The sequence below is a fragment of the Pleurodeles waltl genome, chromosome 11 (assembly GCF_031143425.1).
Source record: "Pleurodeles waltl isolate 20211129_DDA chromosome 11, aPleWal1.hap1.20221129, whole genome shotgun sequence".
In the NCBI taxonomy this organism is placed as follows: Eukaryota; Metazoa; Chordata; class Amphibia; order Caudata; family Salamandridae; genus Pleurodeles; species Pleurodeles waltl.
The window spans coordinates 707291855-707311308 of NC_090450.1; the positions used below are offsets into that span (position 1 = coordinate 707291855).

General features: G+C 43.6%; 1 protein-coding gene across 2 annotated transcripts in view; it reads left to right on the top strand.

Moving 5' to 3' along the window:
* The window catches only part of LOC138266018 (cytosolic purine 5'-nucleotidase-like), a 289639-nt gene that overhangs the window by 165862 nt on the left and 104323 nt on the right, over positions 1-19454 (top strand). For both annotated transcript variants that reach the window (XM_069214326.1, XM_069214325.1), the window contains one exon: positions 11569-11642. In XM_069214326.1, coding sequence (XP_069070427.1) covers positions 11569-11642 — 74 coding nt within the window. The remainder of the gene's footprint in view (positions 1-11568; positions 11643-19454) is intronic.

A 19454-nucleotide genomic window follows, 5' to 3' on the forward strand; every position in this document is an offset into this window, starting at 1 on the left:
AGTCCGTGTAGGCTATTGATTGCCCTCCTCCCAACTATGCTGCTGCCATAGAAAAGCCCCCAAAATGATCTAGTTATTTAAGACACTTTAATAGCATTACAGCGTGTGCCCCTAAAAGTTCAAGATCAAGCAGCTGTACTAACCAGCAAAATGATCACAGGCATGTGAAGGACAAGCACATTTTTTTAAATGTGGAAGTACACAACTTCTGCCCAATCAAAACGTATACTCCTGACTCCAAACGTGAGTGGGGCTAAAGCTCCTCTCCTAGTGGTTATCACATAATTGTCTGGTGACAGCTGTGCTGTCAAGTCAGACCATAAAAAGCTAAAGTAAAAGCCTCAGTACTTATCTAAACCCACTACAGGTGAAAGTGCTCATGAGGATATGATCCACTCAGCTATTCCAGCAAAGGGGTATTTAACTCATCCATTCACTAGATCTCAGGCTGTGTCATGTGAGGTGGGAATAGCTCATCCAGTTGCAAGAGCTCAAGCTGTCCTATGTCAGGCAGCTGACCCTGCGAGTAGTTTAGATTCTTCCATGTCAGATTTCAGTAGATCACTTAGACCAGAGATTGCAGGCTGTCCCATGTCAGGTGTGAGTAGTTCACCCATTCAGTAGTTCTTAAACTGTGGTACATAAGGTGGGATTAGCTCTCCTTGTCTAGAGATCTCAACCTGCCCCGTCTCATGTGTGCCCTGGTACTAACGCTTACTCATTTTATACCATAAATGGAGGAGTACAAACTCCAGGGTACAAAGTTTTGTGGTCTAAACAGCAAGGGCAAGCTGATGGATATTTCACACCTGACTTAGAAATACTGCAGAACTCTGTGTCAATGTGGGATGGGATATCTGGTTTAGGATCCTCCTGAGCAGGGGACAAAGAGCCAGCTTACTTGTCTAGTAGGTTGCAGCAACTGGTCCCTTCTGTGATAGTGCATGGTCAACGAGCAAGGAAACAAGAATCAAAAGTAACAGCAGCGCATATATTGTCCGGAGTAGTCGGGCTTTCTATGTCTGACTTCTATTCTGCTGCAGTGCTTATACCCAAAGTGTTAGCGAATGTGTCTGCACCAGTTAGGAAGGAGTGTGATGGCAGTTTTTCAGGCCTAGTCACATCTGACATCATGCTATTCTACACACTTTATTTATTTTATTGGGGGTATTTATAAGGCATGAACCAAGCTCCAGAGTTTAGCGGATTACTGTGGGCAGCAAGAGAATTTGTAGCAAGCATGTGGGGATACAATGTCAGGTCGGTATATTTACAATGTGAACTGAGGACAATAAGTGCATAAAAATTCCTTGGGGATCAGAAACTTAGCATACCACTGGAGTGAGGCATGGGTAGCAGGGAGGGACCAGTACAATCCAGGAGAGTAGAAAGAACATGAAGAGGTTTTGATACCTTTCCTGAATTGTATCACTGAGGGAGCAAATCTGGGGTATTAGGTTATAGTTCTAAAATGTGATCAAAATGTCACGAATCCTGTTAGTGAGTGTGCTCTTAGTGAGTTTTCTTGATTTTGACTCTGGTCACAGAGCTCCTGGTGGTGATGTTAACAAGGACTCTGGGAGACAAAAGAGTGAAAGTTGCCTTCATTAATAAAAGTGACGTTACAACAATGGCAGGTTATTGTTGTGCAAAAAAAAACGGAATGGAGGAATCCAATAGGGGAAGTAGCACTTAGTTGCCTACACTGGACTCCAAGATAGACCTCTTCCTGCAAATCACTGGATCAACCCATCCGTCCACCCCCTGTTGTTTGATTTTCTTTGTTTTTTGTTGTCCTGAGATCAATGCTACCATATCCCAGCAGTATGTCCGACAATTTCCCTCCATCGTAGAAGTCAGCCTTGGATAATACTATCGACTCCCTGATCAATAAGCCCATAGGTACAAAAGAAAATATACTGAACAGTACATTCTTTCTGAGGCTAGCCAAAACAAAAGACAATGTTGATGGGTATGTTGTGCCAATAACAGGAAGGACCATGGTCAATCACGCCCTAACATGCAACTTTTTTGTGATGATGAAATACTGACCCCAACCCAAAGCTCCATAATTTAAAAAAACGAAAGCTATCACTGATTGGTGCCTCCAAAAAAAAACTAAAAGTCTTTCTCTGTTCCTGTTGAAAAATAGAGAAGCATGGCAATGCTACCACTCTCTGGTGTCGGCTATAACTAGGCAAGCAAGAACCTGCATCTGCCATCACCTTTTGTCCACTCCACCTTTTGCCTGGAGCACACATTTCTCCCACTTGTGGAAAATGTGTGGGATGTAAAAGAGGAACCAGAGTCAGGAGACAGAAGCCCAGAAAGGCATGATATAGGGTTGTGGGTGGCAACTATGTTATGTTATCAACATTTTTGTGAGACCTGACGATGTTGGCGAGGGGCGTCATGTAGATGTTGAATAGTTTGGGGCTGAGGTATGAGCCCAGGGCAACACCGCAGATGTTATGCTTGGTGAGTGGTGTGAAGGGGGAATACAGACATTCTGGGTGTGCACTGGTATGAAGGATGACATCCATCTGAGCGTGTCACTGGTTATTCCTATCTGGCGCAGGTGGTGGATGAGTGTGTGGTGGGAAACTGTGTTGAAGGCAGAGGGCAAGTTGAGAAGGATGAGGTCAGCGGATTCTCCTCTGTCTGGAAGGGTGGGGATGCATTCTGAAGCAGCGATCAGTACTGTCTCAGTGCTGTGGTTGGTTCTGAAACCAGATTGGGAGAAGTCTAGTATGTTGTGTCTCTCCAGATGTTCGATGAGATGGAGGCTGACAGCCTTCTCCAGGACTTTGAAGGGAACAGGAGCAAGGAGATGGGCCGGTAGGTTTGTAGTTCATGAGGTCTGCTTAGGATTTCCTGAGGAGTGGTCTGATCTTGGCGTGTTTCCATGCGTTGGGGAAGGTGGCTGTAGTTAGCTAAACGTTGATGATGGTGGCAAGTTGGCTGCTGATCTTGTCTCTTTGAGGTTGAAGAGATGGTGAGGGCAGGAGTTGGTGGGAGCTCCGGAGTAGATGGCGCTCATATGGGTAGTTGTGTCATCTTTGCTGAGTTGTTTCCGGGTGTTGAGCGGGTGGTCAGTAGCGGTGGTTGATTGGAGGTTGGATGTGCTGCAGGGTTGGGGGTCCAAGTTCTTTGCTATTTTGTTGTGGAAATGGTCGGTGAGCGCGTCGCAGAGCTTCTGTGTTGCGGGGTTGCGTTTTTGTTGGCTGCAAGGCAGGTGAACTGTCTGGTAATGGTGAAGAGTTCCTTCGTTTGGTTGGTGCTGGTATTGATTCAGACAGTCAGGGCCTCCCTCTTTGCTGTTTTGATCTGTTAGTGGCAGTTGTTGAGGGTTGATTTGAATTCAGCTCTGTCAATTTAGTTATTGTTGATTCGCCATCTTCTCTCCAGCTGTTTGTATTTGTGTTTTGTCATGCTGAGTTCCGTGGTGTACCACTTGGCTTGTTTGACTGGTCTGTGAGTTTTGGCCGGTTTGGTGGGAGTGACTATGTTGGTGGCACTGGTGATCCAGTTGTTAAAGTTCTGTCCTGCTAGGTCCAGGTTGGGGGGGTAGTGGGGCTGAGTGATGTCGAGGGCTTTGGTCCATTGTTGCTGCGTGACCTTGCTCCAGCTGTGGCCGTTGGGGATGGAGCAGGTATGTCCGGTAATGGTGAAGTGTACGATGGAGTGGTCCATCTAGGTGAGGTCCGAGGAGTGTGTGTACCTGATTCTGTTGCTGGATGAGTAAACTGGGTTCAGTGTAAGTCCTGCTATATGCGTGGGGTTGATGACTAGCTGCTTGAGGCCATTGTTGTCCAGTCTTTCCTTTCAAAAGGTTGGTGGAGTTGGTGTCAGTGAGGTCGTCCAGGTGGAAGTTGAGGTCTCCCAGGAAGATAGAGTGTTCAGATTCTAAGAAGAGAGAAGCGATGAAATCTGCGATGGTGTTGGTGATTCTGATCCAAGGACCTGGTGGTCTGTAGGCCAAGGTGCCTTTGATGGTGGTGTTATTGTCCGTGTGGAGCTGGAAATTCATGTTTTCCATGATTGGCATGGTCTGATTATCGGTTATGGTGCAGGTGATCGTCTCCTTGTGTATGATGGCGATGCCGCTTCCATGTTTGTTGGGGCGGTCTTGATGTTTCATCTTGTATCCGGTGGGTGTTGCAGTGGTGATGTCTGGAGTGGAAGCTGGGATCATGAATGTTACATCATGGGCGAGAGAGGAGATGGTGTCCCAGTTTTCAGTGGTGTGCTTGCAGCGGGACCTGGCATTGAGAAGGCTGCAGCTGAGTCTGCTTGCTTTGGCCGGTGCTGATGACGAAGAGAAGGGTCCTGCGGGGTGTTCGGAGCTGGCATGGCGATGAGGTGGCAGTGACGACAGCTGAAAGGTCCTGCTGTGTTGTGGGGTGATGCTAGGCAGCAATTGTTGTAGTTGTAATTTGTCTATCAGATACTAATGGTGTGTTGCTGCACTGGGTCTTTTCACTTGGCGGCACCTTGCTAGCTGTATGGTTTGATTTCATTTTGTGAGCATGAACGTGTCAGGTGGATTGACTACACTGTCCTGTTTAAGAAAGGCAAACTATAAGAGTAATTCGGTGTTGTGTAGTGAGCATTCTGCAGTGTAAATTGCTATTGGGTGTTTACTGGGTTCCAATGGTGGCGTCTCGGACTCGTGTTGTGTGGTGGACTCTACGTGCTGTGCACTGAATCGATGACTGTATATAGGTCACAACCATCAAATCAGTGCAAAGTTCAGAAGGTCCATGGGACACACGTTGGGATTTGTGTGGTGTCTGTCAGATAGTGAAACAGTGATATGCCACCCTATAGCAAATTCCGATTTGCTGGTTAACAAGGTTTGAGCAGAGGCAAAGTGGCGTGCGCATATGTGTGTATTCATGTGTGTTTGTAAGTGCACAAATGTCTGTTGGAGTCCCCGGATGAACTCAGTGGAGGAGGTGGATGCCTCACGCTCAACTGGCAGTGTCTGCACTCGTCACAAGATGCTGTGATTTATTTACCTGCAGGCCCAAGCGCTGAATAGCAAGATGACATGAGTTAAAGCTGGGATGATAGGTTCATGCCCAGGAGTGTAGCTTGGTCAGTGAGACTGGGGGTGATGAGCTTCAGATATTCCAACAATCACGCTGGCATTTAATGTTAAAATACATTATAGAAAAAGAGGGCATATGAGAGCCGTTTAAGGAGCAGTGGGAAGGGAGAAGAATGCACATTGGTAGGGTTAGTAAATTAGGGAAAACATAAGATTTTGTAAAAAATAACCAACATTTTTAAGACTTTCAAAAAGGAGAAAGGAAGAGTGAATGTGCGTTTTTGTCCATGTATATGTAAAAAAGTCTGGTAAAATCTGACAGACACCTCACCATAATAGAATGAAACCACTTATACCCAACTATTTATCAGAAAATATATTTATTAGGGGGGTATTACACCTTCAGCTGAAGCTACGCCCCTGTCCATGCCTCTTCGTTTCCTTGCTTTCTTGGACTTTTGGGAGGACTGAGATTCTAGAGTTTGAGAAGGAGGAGAGCTCATCAGAAAGTTGAAGTTTAAGCCCTGGTATTTACTTAGCATACGTATACATGGCCTAAACTTTCCGAGTGTCAGACCTCATTCTAGATTTCCAATATGGCTTCTCTAGTGGAGGCCGGGTGCTCTTAGCTCAGAAGGGCATGGGCTATCTTTTTGGGCAGATAAAAGGATGCCGGGTATAGACTTCTTCCTGTCTTTCTCCTGGATTTCGGAATCTTGAACCTCTGGGGGAGTGTGAGTAGGTAAGAGATAGCAGTGTGTGTGTGGGGGGGGGGGTTAGTAGCATAGCATAACATGATGGGGCCTCCCTGCAGAATGTGAAGAGGGGCCACTGAGTCTCCCATATCTCTCAGATATCAATTGGCCTTTGGGGGAATCGGGCCCCTTGAAAGGATTTCGAGGTTGGGACCCCGCCAGGGCTGCAGGGGCTTCAGGGGCTTGTGTTCTGCCCCGGGGGAGGGAGGAGTATGCCACCCATGCCTGTAGGAGGCAAGCGATGGAGTAAGTGAATGAATGAGTGCCGTGTGTCTATGGCGGGTATGGCAGGGAGGGGAAACGTAGGCAGGGGTGCCTGAAGGAGGCAGCACAGAGGAGCACTGAATCTTAAAAAGTACCACCCCTGCACTGCCCTGCATAATTACTTATTTGCCGCTGGCAAATCTGAAAATCAAGTTGACTGAGCCCAAGTAACTCTACTCTGCTCGCGCCTCCTCAGGCCTGGGCGGGAGGAATGGCGTCTCTGGAACGGAACAAGGCTTTGGTGGCACTCTTTTTGTCTTATGGGGTCAGCCTTCGGAGGGAAGCAGCTGGCCTCGTTTGCTCTAGGCATCACTCCATTTACCCTGTTTGCAAGCAAAGTGGGATGAATGGATTCTTACACCCCACTAGGGCTTGCAATTTCCACAAATGACTGGGACCGGCTGTCACTGAGAACAGACGTAAGCGAGTGCGGTTTGCTGAATGTTCTGGTTGGAATGACACTGGATTAAAAATTGCCAGGGGCAGAGTAAGAGACGGGCCAAAGCCCAGAGCCAAAAAGTGACCGGGCCCATGCACATTTTTAATTGTACTTTGCAAAATTCATATTTCGTTTTAGGCATATCTGCAGTATTTGTTGGCACGTAAGACTGGCTCGAACAATACATAAATGAATAAATTTGTGTCAATTTTGCAAAAAAGAAAAGAAAAACTGATGTTTCACACCCCAACTATGACCCAGAGATGGGCTAGATGGACACTCTGAAATGCCGGCTAGACTCCACGATGGCCCAAGGCTCATACTCTTCAAGGCAGAGGATAAGACGCAAAGCCGGTGTCTGGAGAGGTAGCACTTATCTTATCAGGCTCTCAGGATAACACAGTCAGACAACCATGCCAAGGCCAGATCACTCAAACAGACAGATTCCGCTACCCAGATAAACGCGGGGTACAGCAAGGCTAAAGATCCGCAGTGGCAGCCTCCGGGAGAGATGGTGGCGCCCTCATCACCTTCTCCACAAGCAAGCCCGGCACTGGCATTGCTCCCGCAGCACAGATTACTCTACAGTGGGTCAAGATAAGGGTGCTGTCTGTGGGCAGCCAAGTGCTTGGCAAGACAGGGTGCTGTTCGCGCCCCAGTCTTTCGGAGAGATGCCAGGACACTCCGAGAGCCCTTCACATACAAGAGTGCGGATGTGTATTGCAGGGCAGACTTGGCCATCATCCCAACCGGTCAAATGCCAGGCTTCCAGCTTCATCGAACGCCTACGGGCAGCGCCACCGTAGACTTCATCATCATATATGAATATTAACTGCTGTAAACAATCACCGCCCCAATGAAACGCTTTAATAAGGCGAATGTACACACATCTAACACGGCTCAGGCACAGACTACACTTGGACCTCACAGAGCTCCCAAAGGCACTCCACGCTTCACTGTATTGCTCTCTGACAGCATTTACAGAGCCTGTGCTGCCCATTCAAGGCGCTGAAGTGCTTTGAGGGCCCGTGGCACGCTACCCCGTGGGATTGCAATGGATGGAAAGTGGCATGTCTTTTGGCTGACGTGGCCAGTGTAGGTGCCTGAATGACAAGCAGTTATGCACTGATGTTGTTTTCCTGGATGTGCCTATGCATCAGTCAGAAGCGGGACAGGGTAGTAACACATAAGCAGGGCCACTGGAATGATGTGGCAGCGGAGGACCAAATTATGTGGCAGGGTAGCCTAAATTATGCATCAAGAAAAGGTAAATTATGCGGCATAATGCAGCACTTTTTTTTTATAATATTACTTCATTATTCTGTCATTTATACTCATAGTAATACTAACAAAACAGCACCCAAAGCAGAACCATGTCAACTATCAGTCAATGAAAGAGAAACCAGTAAATCCAGTCCAAACTTCAGAAACAGTGGACAAATACGATCTTTAATCCATAATGAACAGGCAGCCGACATGTGTTTCACCTTTGATGACTTTTTCAATGCTGCAGAGATAAAATATTATGCGGCAAGTATAGACAAAAAGATCCCAAAACTAAAATAGCAGGACAGACCCAGAAACCAAAACCGTAAATGTGTAGCACTTGTGCAAGCATAAGAGAAATAGCCACCGCAGAGAGGGATCTATTGTGAATCAAAAGTCAAGAAAACAAGACATCTGTTGTCATTTACAACACTCCCTGAACACACAGTATTTACATACTGAAAACAAGGCAAGACGACACCAGCACCACTTTTGAAAATGAATTGTAAAAAAAGAGCAGTTTCTTTTTCGTATAGAGAGAGAGAAAAAGGACAAAAAAATACGAGGATATAAAGGTTAAATACCTAAAATAATAGTTGTTGATTGGAACTTGATGTTGCAATCAAATTAACTATAGTAGTTTGCGTAGTCATAGCAAGAGAAACCGCCAAGAAGCACTTGAGCCAGGGTGTTGCCTACTGTTGGCATTTCAAGTCTATGTAGAAATGGTCACAATCAAGAAAAAATCTAATGTAATGAGATCAAGCACCGTAGTAAAATTTAATGGAATCCCAATTAAGAGTTGGGGAAAACATTGCCGCATTGCATACCTGCAAACACCTTATGGTGCGTCAGGACGGAGGGTTCAGATGAAAAAACGTAACAGAGAGACCATGATAAGTACTCCTGTTGCCCTGGTAGGAGGAGTGAGAGAGAGTGTGGGACCGCTATGTAAGGAATGCGTAAACAGGTAAAAGCGCTATCATCTCAAAGAAACATATGCTTTTACGTCATCTCTGGCTCATAGTAACATTATCTTGGCAAAGAGTTCTTCTCATTAGCACCAATTTAACAGCCAGCTACATAAAGAAACTACTGAAAGATGACCAGTTAATCTTTACGAAGTGCCTCCCAACGCACACAAACACATATCACCACTTTTTTAGTAACTTTTGATCCGTTTGAGCTGCAAACAAACTTTTTTATTAAACACTGCAGATTATGCATCAGATCATGGATTATGTGGCAAATGCAGCAAAGTCTTAATTATGCGGAAAAAAGTTGCATCTGCAGAATCGCATAATTCCAGTGGCCCTGCACATAAGAAACTGTGTAAAGCATTTGGCTCTGAATTCTGATGCAATTTGTCAAGCAAGCAGCCATTCACTCAGCCAATGCAGAAGCGGTGCATGCATGCATTTATAGAATATACCACTCCATGACAAGGCATAACACACGACACCAACGCCCACTAAACAACCCAGAGCTTGTCTAATTCAAAGAGAGACTGCTGACCTTCACAATACCTCACAATCTGAGTCACCTCAAGCTGGGAGGACACAAAGCAGGTGCCAGAGCTGGTGAAGATCCCGGCTACAATCACCAAACAACAATAACCACTAAAACACTCTTACAACTAAAAATGTATGCACAACAGCAGTATGTAAACAGCAGCCACACTACAGATAATCACACTCAACAAGAACTGGACTCTGGTGTGGGAGGAATCCTTGAGACCAATGTGTTATAGTACACCAACCCCACAGTGCTGTGAGGCCATAGTTTTGACAGCACAGCACTACTATACGAATCTCTGTAACACAACGTAACACCTGCCTTATACCACTGTCAGCCAGGGGTTTTCTTGGAAAAGACAAAACAATACACTGATCTGTTATCCAAATGACTTAAGACTCAGTGCTTATAAGCTATGCATGACACCTTGTGTGCTACAGCACCTTTGTACCATGGGCATCCATGTTAACAAAAGGCACTGAAGTCTTTTTCTGGCCCAATCAGCCTTCATGGTGTTGGGTGTGAAGGGGAGCATGGCATGGGTTTAGACACAGAACGGATGCCGCCTCAAGTGCTCTCAAGGGTGAGCTGGGTAGAAGCACTGGCAATGCCCAGAGATGGCATGATGGGTAGGATGGTCACTTCAGAGCATCACCTGGGTGCTTCAGGTGGCAGAATGTGCCTGGGATGGAAAGATACCTTGTATTTTATATGGTGGTATCGTGCCATGCCACCTGAGGACAGGCCTCTTAGCAGCATTTTGTGATGTCAACCACATTACCTCGGAATACACTAGATCAGTGGTTCCCAACCTGTGGTCCGGGGATGCCAGGGGGTCCGCAAAACCTCCTCAGAGGGTCCACAACTACTTAGAAAATTAAATAATATTAACAGATCAGGTCCCCAGCTTTCAGTAATGACTCAGTGGGGGATCCCTGGATTCCAATAATGATTCAATGGGGTCCCCGGGATCCTGTAATGATAAAGTGGGGGTCCACAGAAGTCAAAAGGTTGGGAACCACTGCACTAGATATCCATGATTTCTCAGTACATGTTCGAGGGTTTCTGGTGGGTATACAGTTTGCCACCTGCAATCACAGGTTTTCAGCGATCAAGGGCCTGCAATAATTGTGCTGATGTAGTTGTGTAAACCTCTACAGAGGTATATCTGAAGGAAAAAACGCCTGCTGAGTTGGCACAGAACATAACTCCAAAATGTTACTGCAGCACACTGTAACGACCGAATTGTGTTTGTGAAGGAAACACAAACTTCTGCTGTCTGGTGTACTGAAGGTGCATGAAGGTACTTCTACCTTTATGGTGTGTGAAGGAAGCTGTCTGTGCTGCTGTCCATTCTGTACCTGTGCACTGTGTGAGGGAGACTTGACTCTTTACTGCCAGTGTTGTAAATATGTACGTGTGTGTGTGTGTGTGTGTGAGAGGGAAGCTTGCCATGCTCCTGGCGATGCCGTGACTTTAAGTAAATTATGCATCACATATGGCCTGACATATTCCTGTCATATGTATGAAGGAAGGCTGCACTGTAGTAGCAATGACTGTGAGTAAAGTGTACACTGTAGATTACTAGGCTTTTCCTTTTATCTGGAAGAGGGAAGCTTGTCAGGCTGCTGCCAATGCTGTGACTGCTGCCCAGCCTGTTAGGTGTGGGAGGGAAGCTTGCCCTGCTGCTGCCAGTTGCTGTGGCTGTGAGTAACGCATGCACTACAGATGACCAGGACATTCCTGTTATGTGTGTGAGGAAAGCATGCACTGCTTCCTGTAACAGTGAGTAAAGCATGCTCTGTGGCATGGACATCATTTAGGGGTTTCCAGGGGTCGCAGTTGCAACCACTGGCTTGCTCCTTGCGACCCCTAGCTCTGCCTTTGCAACCCCTGGCCTCAGGGGCGGCAAAATCAGTGCCAGGAACAAAGGGACAGCTTAGTTGGGTCTCCACTCTCCTTGTTATTTGACTTTTTTTTTTATTACACTAATAATGAGTCCTCTATTTTAACATTCTATGCCAGCGCCATTGTTGGGAAATCTGATGCTCACATCCCCCCAAACTTACTGACCAAGCTACGCCCATGGTAATATTTAATGCACCGAAGTTGAACAGGACAGTGCTAAAGTTGCCATGTTGCCTTATGTTCTTCTATGTCGTCCTAAACCGGATGTCCCCACTATTGCTAGTCTTTCCTCGCTGTCTCTGCAAGGTGCTGTGTGTGCTCCTGATAACATTGCATTCTGCCTCACTTTCATATTTTTTCCTCCGTAGGGTCTTTGTGAACCGAAGTCTGGCTCTCGAGAAGATCAAATGTTTTGGCTTTGACATGGATTACACAATCGCAAGTAAGTAACAGCCGTGACTGGGTGAGCTAAAGACCAACTCAAGCAGCAGCATGTGGGATAACGTGATAAGTAAACATCCTCCACTCGCAACTGTGTTTGTGAGGATTGGCATTTATATAGCGTAAGCCTAGCAATGAAGCAACCAAAAGCTGTACACTATGAAGGGCTCAGAGACAATCTTGTAGATCGTGTACCTCCAGCGAGATTACACAAATACATCCTACACACCTTGCATTTCACTTTTTTTAGGTGCAGGGAGATTAAGTGATTTGCTTAGAATTACACAGTGTTAAGTCTAACACCAGAGCCTGGGACCTCAGGGTCCCACAACAGCAGATCGAACCACTAGGTCACATCTCCTCCAAGTAATCTATACACTTTACCACTACTCTAGAGTGTTGGCATTGCAGCCCATCATACTCCTGGAATCTGTCATTTATTAGATGCTTTTCTTCAGTAAACGTTGGATTCCAGTTGACACTTCCACAGTACTCCACCCTCTAGTCGTAAGTTAGAAACTCAACCGGGTGATCGGCTGAACAAGTCTGCTTTTTAGCTCATCTCCTTGCAACTTGGAATCTAGCCCGAATATTAGTCACTGGTTCATGGCATGGTACCTATCCTATGCCAATGATCACGTGGTAAATATTTGACTTGAAATCTAGCCCAGGATGAATGGTACAGGAAGTTCAGTTCGCCATGCGTTGAGTCCCTGACTCAGTCCACAGCCCAGAACTATTTATTGTATTTGTTTCTTTATCTTTGTTTGTTGCCTTCATAATACTGTGAAAGGTATCAGGCTCAAGAGCTATTCGATGGCTGACAGAAACAGAGCATTGGATGACAGCAGCCTGAGGGGTTCAGGCCGAAACCGGGGAGTATAGGAAGCGTGTGTCATTGATAGTATATGACCTGTTTAGCTGCAAAGGACAATGGTACTAGAAATCTCATCAAAGAGAAGAGTCCTTAACCTGGATAAAGCCCTTGCCAATAGGCAGTTCAGTGTGCTGATTATTTTGTGCTGTGAATGTAGCATTGCCCAATCAATATTAGAGGTTTAGCTCAAAGTGCAGAGAGTCGTGGAACTGCTGTTCTGCAAAGACAACAGGACACACGAGGTTCAGTTCACAGTGTGCATTTTCACATTTGGCAGCTAGCGCAGATCGACTGGGGGCTCAAAGTTCTGTGCACAGAGTTTCTAGCTTAGTATGTAGCACAAACTGCTCCAACTAATAGATTCCTTACCTCGGCAACTATCCCAAGCAGGGGAGGCAGAGTAGACAATACCTTGATAGTTGGCAGAGTTAATGGAATTTACACGTTAACAGTAGTTACTGAAGATCAGGTCTCAGCACAGGGAAAACATGGCCTGATAAGGTCAGTCCATGTGCATATAATAATTGCTATAAAATTTAGCATAGATGAATGAACACATGAAAATCAGTTCATAATGAAGAATCAGAGGTGGAATCACATCCAAGCAAATTGTAGTTCCAAAGTCTACATCGATTGTCTTCAACCACCACCAATAGACTATGGCACTTCATCTCATAGAGAGGAGAATCTTCAAATCTAGAAATGCACTGGAAGGGCTGACCAGTGCTCACCTCATTGCCTTTGATAACGCGTCCCTTTATGTCAATTTTATACACATCAGGACTCGTTTTAGGCCAATGAATCTTTTGACCCAGTGGTGAGACACCGTAGGACGAGATAACTAATCAATATGTCAAGCAATATGTCAATATTTTCATCAATACTTATCACCACAATATACTTTACTTTGAATAAAGACATTGATCAAATCGTCGGCGCAACCATGACCTTTCAGTCATGAATAACCACACCCTTTGAAAGAATTTTATGAGTTTTATTCCCTATTGGTTACAATCTATTAGTAGAAGCGTCAATCTCAAAGTCAAACATAAGAACATAACCACACTTATGGCAATTATAATAAGATTTCATTAATGCACGAATCACGATCATTAGAGCATAACATATCGTCAACATAAATTGGAACACAGAAAATATGATGCAAATCTTAGTTCAGCATAGTGCAATGTCCGTTTCGTCTTAAGTGTCAGTCAGGTGATTTCCTAGTCTAACCACTAATTAACATCAGCATGTTGGACTTCATGCAAAATAATTTGGAACACCAATTTAGAAAAACATCTAACTATGGTCTCTATTCAAAAATACAGCAGTTGGTACCTAGAAAGGAAAAGCAAACAGACAAATTACAATAGCATTGTCATAATTACCCTCCAGTGATAGGTCAGCACACAGGATCAGTCTTCGTCTTCAGGACATCAGTCGAAACACCATCAGTCTAACTTCGTCTAGAGGACAAGAGACACTTCCCTCATAAGGAGGAGAAGCATAAAGGCAGTCTATGGGTGAGGATAGTTTATTAAGTCTCAAAGTCACCAAACAGAGTGACAGAGTTTCTGGATGAATTCAATAGCATTCCCTACCTAGTTCCCCCCGTCCCTTCTGTGACATGAGTTTTTATCCCTTTTTGTAACCCCTTCCCCCAAAATTCTATTGGATATTTGCTATACCCCTTTATCTTTGACCTATCATATTATACATTAGGTAATCCCAATTGTCACCCCACGATAATTCACAACACTTTGATTGGTCTTCATAATTGACGTCTTCGGAGGTGGCACATCGGGAGTTTGTTCATCATCTTGGCACATTTCTCGGGTCACAAGTTCTCCAGCCCGTAGTTAAATGTCCTTGAATATTTCTTTTAGTGTATTTTGTTGCAAATAGTATAATAAACCACACAGAAGCAGCTAGCATACGGATGGGAACAAACCTTTATAGTTACATGAAAGGAAGAAAAGAACAAAATGTAGGGTCATGGCCCTTTGTGAGTCAGCACACTGGAAAACAAAATGCTTTAATATGAGAGCTAGGCAGCTAATCCACAGCTCAAGCTAACTTAAGGCCTACGGGTTTAATGCAATATTGTAAACGCCAATATGAGCTTGATTAATCATAATGCAAACAATCATTTTCCGATAACTAACATTAATTTGGACACACACAATGATATTTCTATGTTTCATTGACATAATTCGAATACACATTAAGCAAATTACTATTCCTTGTCATTTTCTATGCGGCATTTGTTAGTCATTTATATAAGCATTACTTCTAATAATTAACATATTCAAACTACGCTCTCTCACCTGGATATATTATGAATGATGGAAACACTCAAACTTCCATACCTAGCTCATGATATCAAGCAAAGCTGGCAAACACTGTGCTTCACAAAGGAGCGATAAGGTTCCTGACTGCCCAAGTGAAGCTTAACATCCACGATTTCCTGTATCTTGGAAGCCTACCCAGAAACAGTGGGTACTTCACCTGGAGGAAATAGAATTTACCGCTGCTTACTGGGTGTTTTACTTGTGTTACTCAAGGCTCTTTGGCCTCCGCAGCAATGGATAAATATTGTAACATCTGATATTCAATAGCTGAACTTTACAAAGCTGGAGCATTTGAAAAAATATTAACAAGTTTCAAGGCACACTCTAGTCTTTAGAAGACAGTATAAGGTCTGCTCCACGTGCAGATAGCCCACATTTTCAAGACAAAAAAACGAGCTACCAAAACATCATTGGCCAAAATATTGACTACCAGAATACCCTGATGGTGAGGATACAGAGGTAAATACTGATGTACTATTCGTAACATCAGCGTACATTGAATCTATAATATGCTACACAGTTAGGTCAGAGTTTCCATAGGAAGAACATGTTTTTGTTTCACTAATAACTTTAGTGCCATTTGACAAATTTGCATGAAACTTTCATCCACCTTTGCCCTAGTCTGTCTAGCATGGGCCAAGAAAAAGAGGAAGAGGGGTTCAAAATGTTAATTCTTATGAGAAACTTTGTTCTCCAGTACAGAAAAAACAGCTTAATGAAATTACCCAAAGTTGACAAAAAGTAAAAAGATTATTCAGAAAGGGAGCATTTTGTGATTTTGGTGTAAATCTGATCAGTCACTTTCAAGAAATTAGCATTTAAATAAGGACTAGAGTTGAGCATGTTAGGTGCATCTGGATGATTGGTCCAGCGGGAGCCCCTGATTTAATTTGTTTAATAAAAATAGTCCTTTCTCATTGGTCAAGGAAGCTTTTTCTCCTGTTGGACAGTTCTGTACTGCAGTACTGATTGGTTGACGGCAAGTGAAAAAAACATTTGCCCGTAATTACATGACTTGAGGAGTAAGACCAGGACCTGGGGATATCCCCCACTGCTGAAGGCTGCGCGCAGCAGAGGTTGGGCACTGGTTTAAGGCTGGGTACAGGATTTGGTTCCAACCTCACACCACGCAAAGCTGAAGGTTAGTGGTTTGTTAGTTGAGATGAATTAGTGTCTACCACACGTAATAAAGTCAATATCCTGTTGAATCCAGTCAAAACTTTCCATAATTTAAATCTGAACTTAACCACTGGGAGCAATGGCACAGAGCAAACAGGTTTAACTTAACGAAAATGTGTAAAGCATTTAGAAGTACCAGAACAATTTAAAAGTGGAAAACACATCACAATAAAGAAAATCCCACTCTAATTGATAAAAATAGAGAAAATTACTAAGTTAAATGACCTAAAAAGCCTAAAATCTATTAAGGGAAATTGAGATATTATTTTTTAAAGACTTAAGGGAAAATAGGATAATAAATCGCAACGCACCAATGGTAGTCATTTATCACAGTAGACTGAGACCTAGGTGCAGTTTGAGGCCAATAGCAATGTAACCTGAGTTGGCTACACCAAGTAGGTTGGCTCTTCTAGGGCCTAGAAGTAGGAACGTTTGAAAACGTTTCTAAATCCCAATCTGAAAGGGACTTTGCTATTTTTATTTAGGAAAAACGCTTCTCCAGGCAAGCCAGGCCTGAAATTCAATCTATTGCTGTTGAACTGCCAGTTGGATACTTTTCACAGCTGATCACCTTGAAACTCTGGAGCAAATGTTTTGAAATATTCCCAAGCTTCTTTTGGTGCCCAGACAACTACAGGAATATACTTCCAAGTTCCCCAAGATGTCAGGGGTGCATGCAGAGCTTGTCAAGCAGAGAACAATAGCAAAGTTCAGTCAAGTTCCAGTTGCCACTGGTCAGCAGAGATTCTTCACAAGAATGTCCTCTTCAGCTTTTTTATGTCCCTGGAGTCACCCAGGGGATCAACCTGATGATCCTTGGAGGTTTTTCTCTCCTTTGGATTTCAAGTGAAAGAGGGTCCAACCTCAGATCCTTCTCACTGTTCACAGGTGCCAAATGCAGCAGGCTCAATCCACCTAATATCCTTTTGCGTGGCCAGCAGTGTTCTGATGAAGGTGCCTTTACGTGCCACAATTGTAGTTAGTCAGTGGGGATGACTCCTGGGCACTACCTAACCAAAATGGGGTAAAAGTTCCTGGGAGCAACTCTATCCACATTTTTAGTCGTTCATTTTTGCCCCACCGCAAGCAGGCCCAAAATGCCCTGTGTCATTTTCAAGATAGCAAGAGTATTCAATCAGACTAAAGCTGGACATTGAGGCTGACAGTGTGAATGGAGTGTGTTCTAGGGTAATCCCAGTGCCCTTCCACATCTAATACTAAAATCTACTTTGAAGTAGGCACTATACCCACAACAAACCCAGAGACAGTCATCTGGAAGGACAAAAGCAGGTTCCTTCAGCAGCCAGACAAAGGATACACAAGAATTGTCTTGACACCCTATTCTTTCCCTTTTAAGTGCACCCCAGGTGACACATGGTTTAACAGATATGTCAAGCTGGATTTGATAGTATGGTGTCATAGTATGCCCACAGCCCTGACTCTGAGTATTCTCTTAAGTTCAGAAGGGTCATCTCTGCCCAGTCAGGTCATCCTATTGTTTGTTCCTGGGAGGCATTTCAACCTCTTTCACACCTGGCTTGAGCAAACAGCCGTGATGCTGACTCAGGGATATTCTAATTGGTCTTCTGACAGTTCAAGTAGATAAAGAATACATTTCTAAAAGTTACTTTTCCTTAATTATTTGTTAAAAGTCCAACTTCACAATCAAATTGGATTTTTTAATAACTATTAATAATTGCGGTTTCATTATTTCTGTAGCTTGTCCCATTCCTGAGATAGCAATATTAGTATTTAAATCTGTAGCCTGGTTTTCTACATAGGACAGCAGCTAGGATTGCCAAAGTGAAATAGCTCTTAGTGCCTTGTTACTGTAGGGACAAAGTAATATTAATTTTCCACGTATAAATACAATGCACCCTACAGCGTAGGCTACAGGGCATATATAGGGCTGAGTTACTAATTATAAAAGGGAGGTTAGTCAGGCTACAATGGTAGACCTGAAGCCATGCTTTTCTTTGACACCCTAGTGGATGGCACAATAAGTGCTGCAGTCTACAGGAAACATTTAACGTTTCATGCCATGGGTGTATTTCCGCACCATGTAGTAAGGCCCTAAATTAAAATACTCCAATCACGATTAGCCAATTTCTACTTGTTTTAGTGGTCAGAACACTCAGAGCACACATACTAGAAACTGGACGGCAGTTTGCAGTGTGCATTATCTAAAAACAAGCAATAAAATCAAGTTAAAAAAATTGACTTATCCCCGCATTTTCTCACAGTTACATTATTTTCTTATCTTTCTGATATTTTGGTATGCAGATGTGTTTTTAAAATTTCAAATAAGTTTATTGATGCCATGCTTTATTAAACAATAAAAACCAGTAATATTACACAGATTTAGAAATTTAGTTAAAGCACATGAAACTAATTTACCCTTAATGGAAGTGTGCATGACTTCTTTGGCAAATCTTGGCCGGTGGTAGCTGGAGAAGTGGTTAATTTATGTTTGATTCAAAATCTAGTCTTTTTCACTCATACTGTTGGTTCTGATTAGGCTATTGCCTGACCATGAAATCTGAAAAACTTTGCAATACCTGTAATAAAAACTAATTGGTGTACCAAGAGGGCCACTCTGTAGAAGCTTGGCAAAATTTGAGATGCGAACTAATCAGGAAAGATCAAAGAAAAAATTACTTTACTGATATGGGGACTGCTGACTTGAAAGGCCAAGTCAAAGTGTCCGAATTGTGGAACTCCAATGCAATCTTTTATGCATGAAAACCACAAAGGCGTGAAAATACATCGTCCAATCAGAAGAACAGAAAGGTAATTTCTTCATCAAGTACATGGTGTGATGTTGATCAGGAGATGCATGGTGTTACAGATATATTAGACATCTAACCTATCACAGTAAAACAACACTTTATGATGGCAGTGTGATACAAGATGACCACAAGCATGACCTTCGCATTACTCAGACGGTTTGGACTTTCCAAGGCATCACCAAACCAGTTTCTTCATAACCTTTCCTCAGACCTATGCGGACATCCAGTTGTCTCTCTGTTGCTGGGTGAATGAAGCAATGCCTGTTATCTGAGGTGTCTCTTTTAAGCAAGCTTCGCTTTACCAAATATCTGTCAGACTACATTAGTTTAATAAAGATCATCCAACCTTTTGCATACGTTTGGCAGGCCTGTTCATCATTGAGTATCACAGGACGACGACAGGCCTAGGGAAATACAAAATTGATTCTATAGCCAGTTTCCACAACTCTAAAAACTGAAATACCATATTTTTACCTTTTCTACTATTAATCTGTTGAATACCAGACCAATGTTTTACGTCAGATGGTAACTCTAAGACCTTTTCTAGGATGGCATTAGAAAGAAAATAATTATTGACTCATGTCTGCTTTCATGTGCAAAAAGTTGCTAAAATCTAG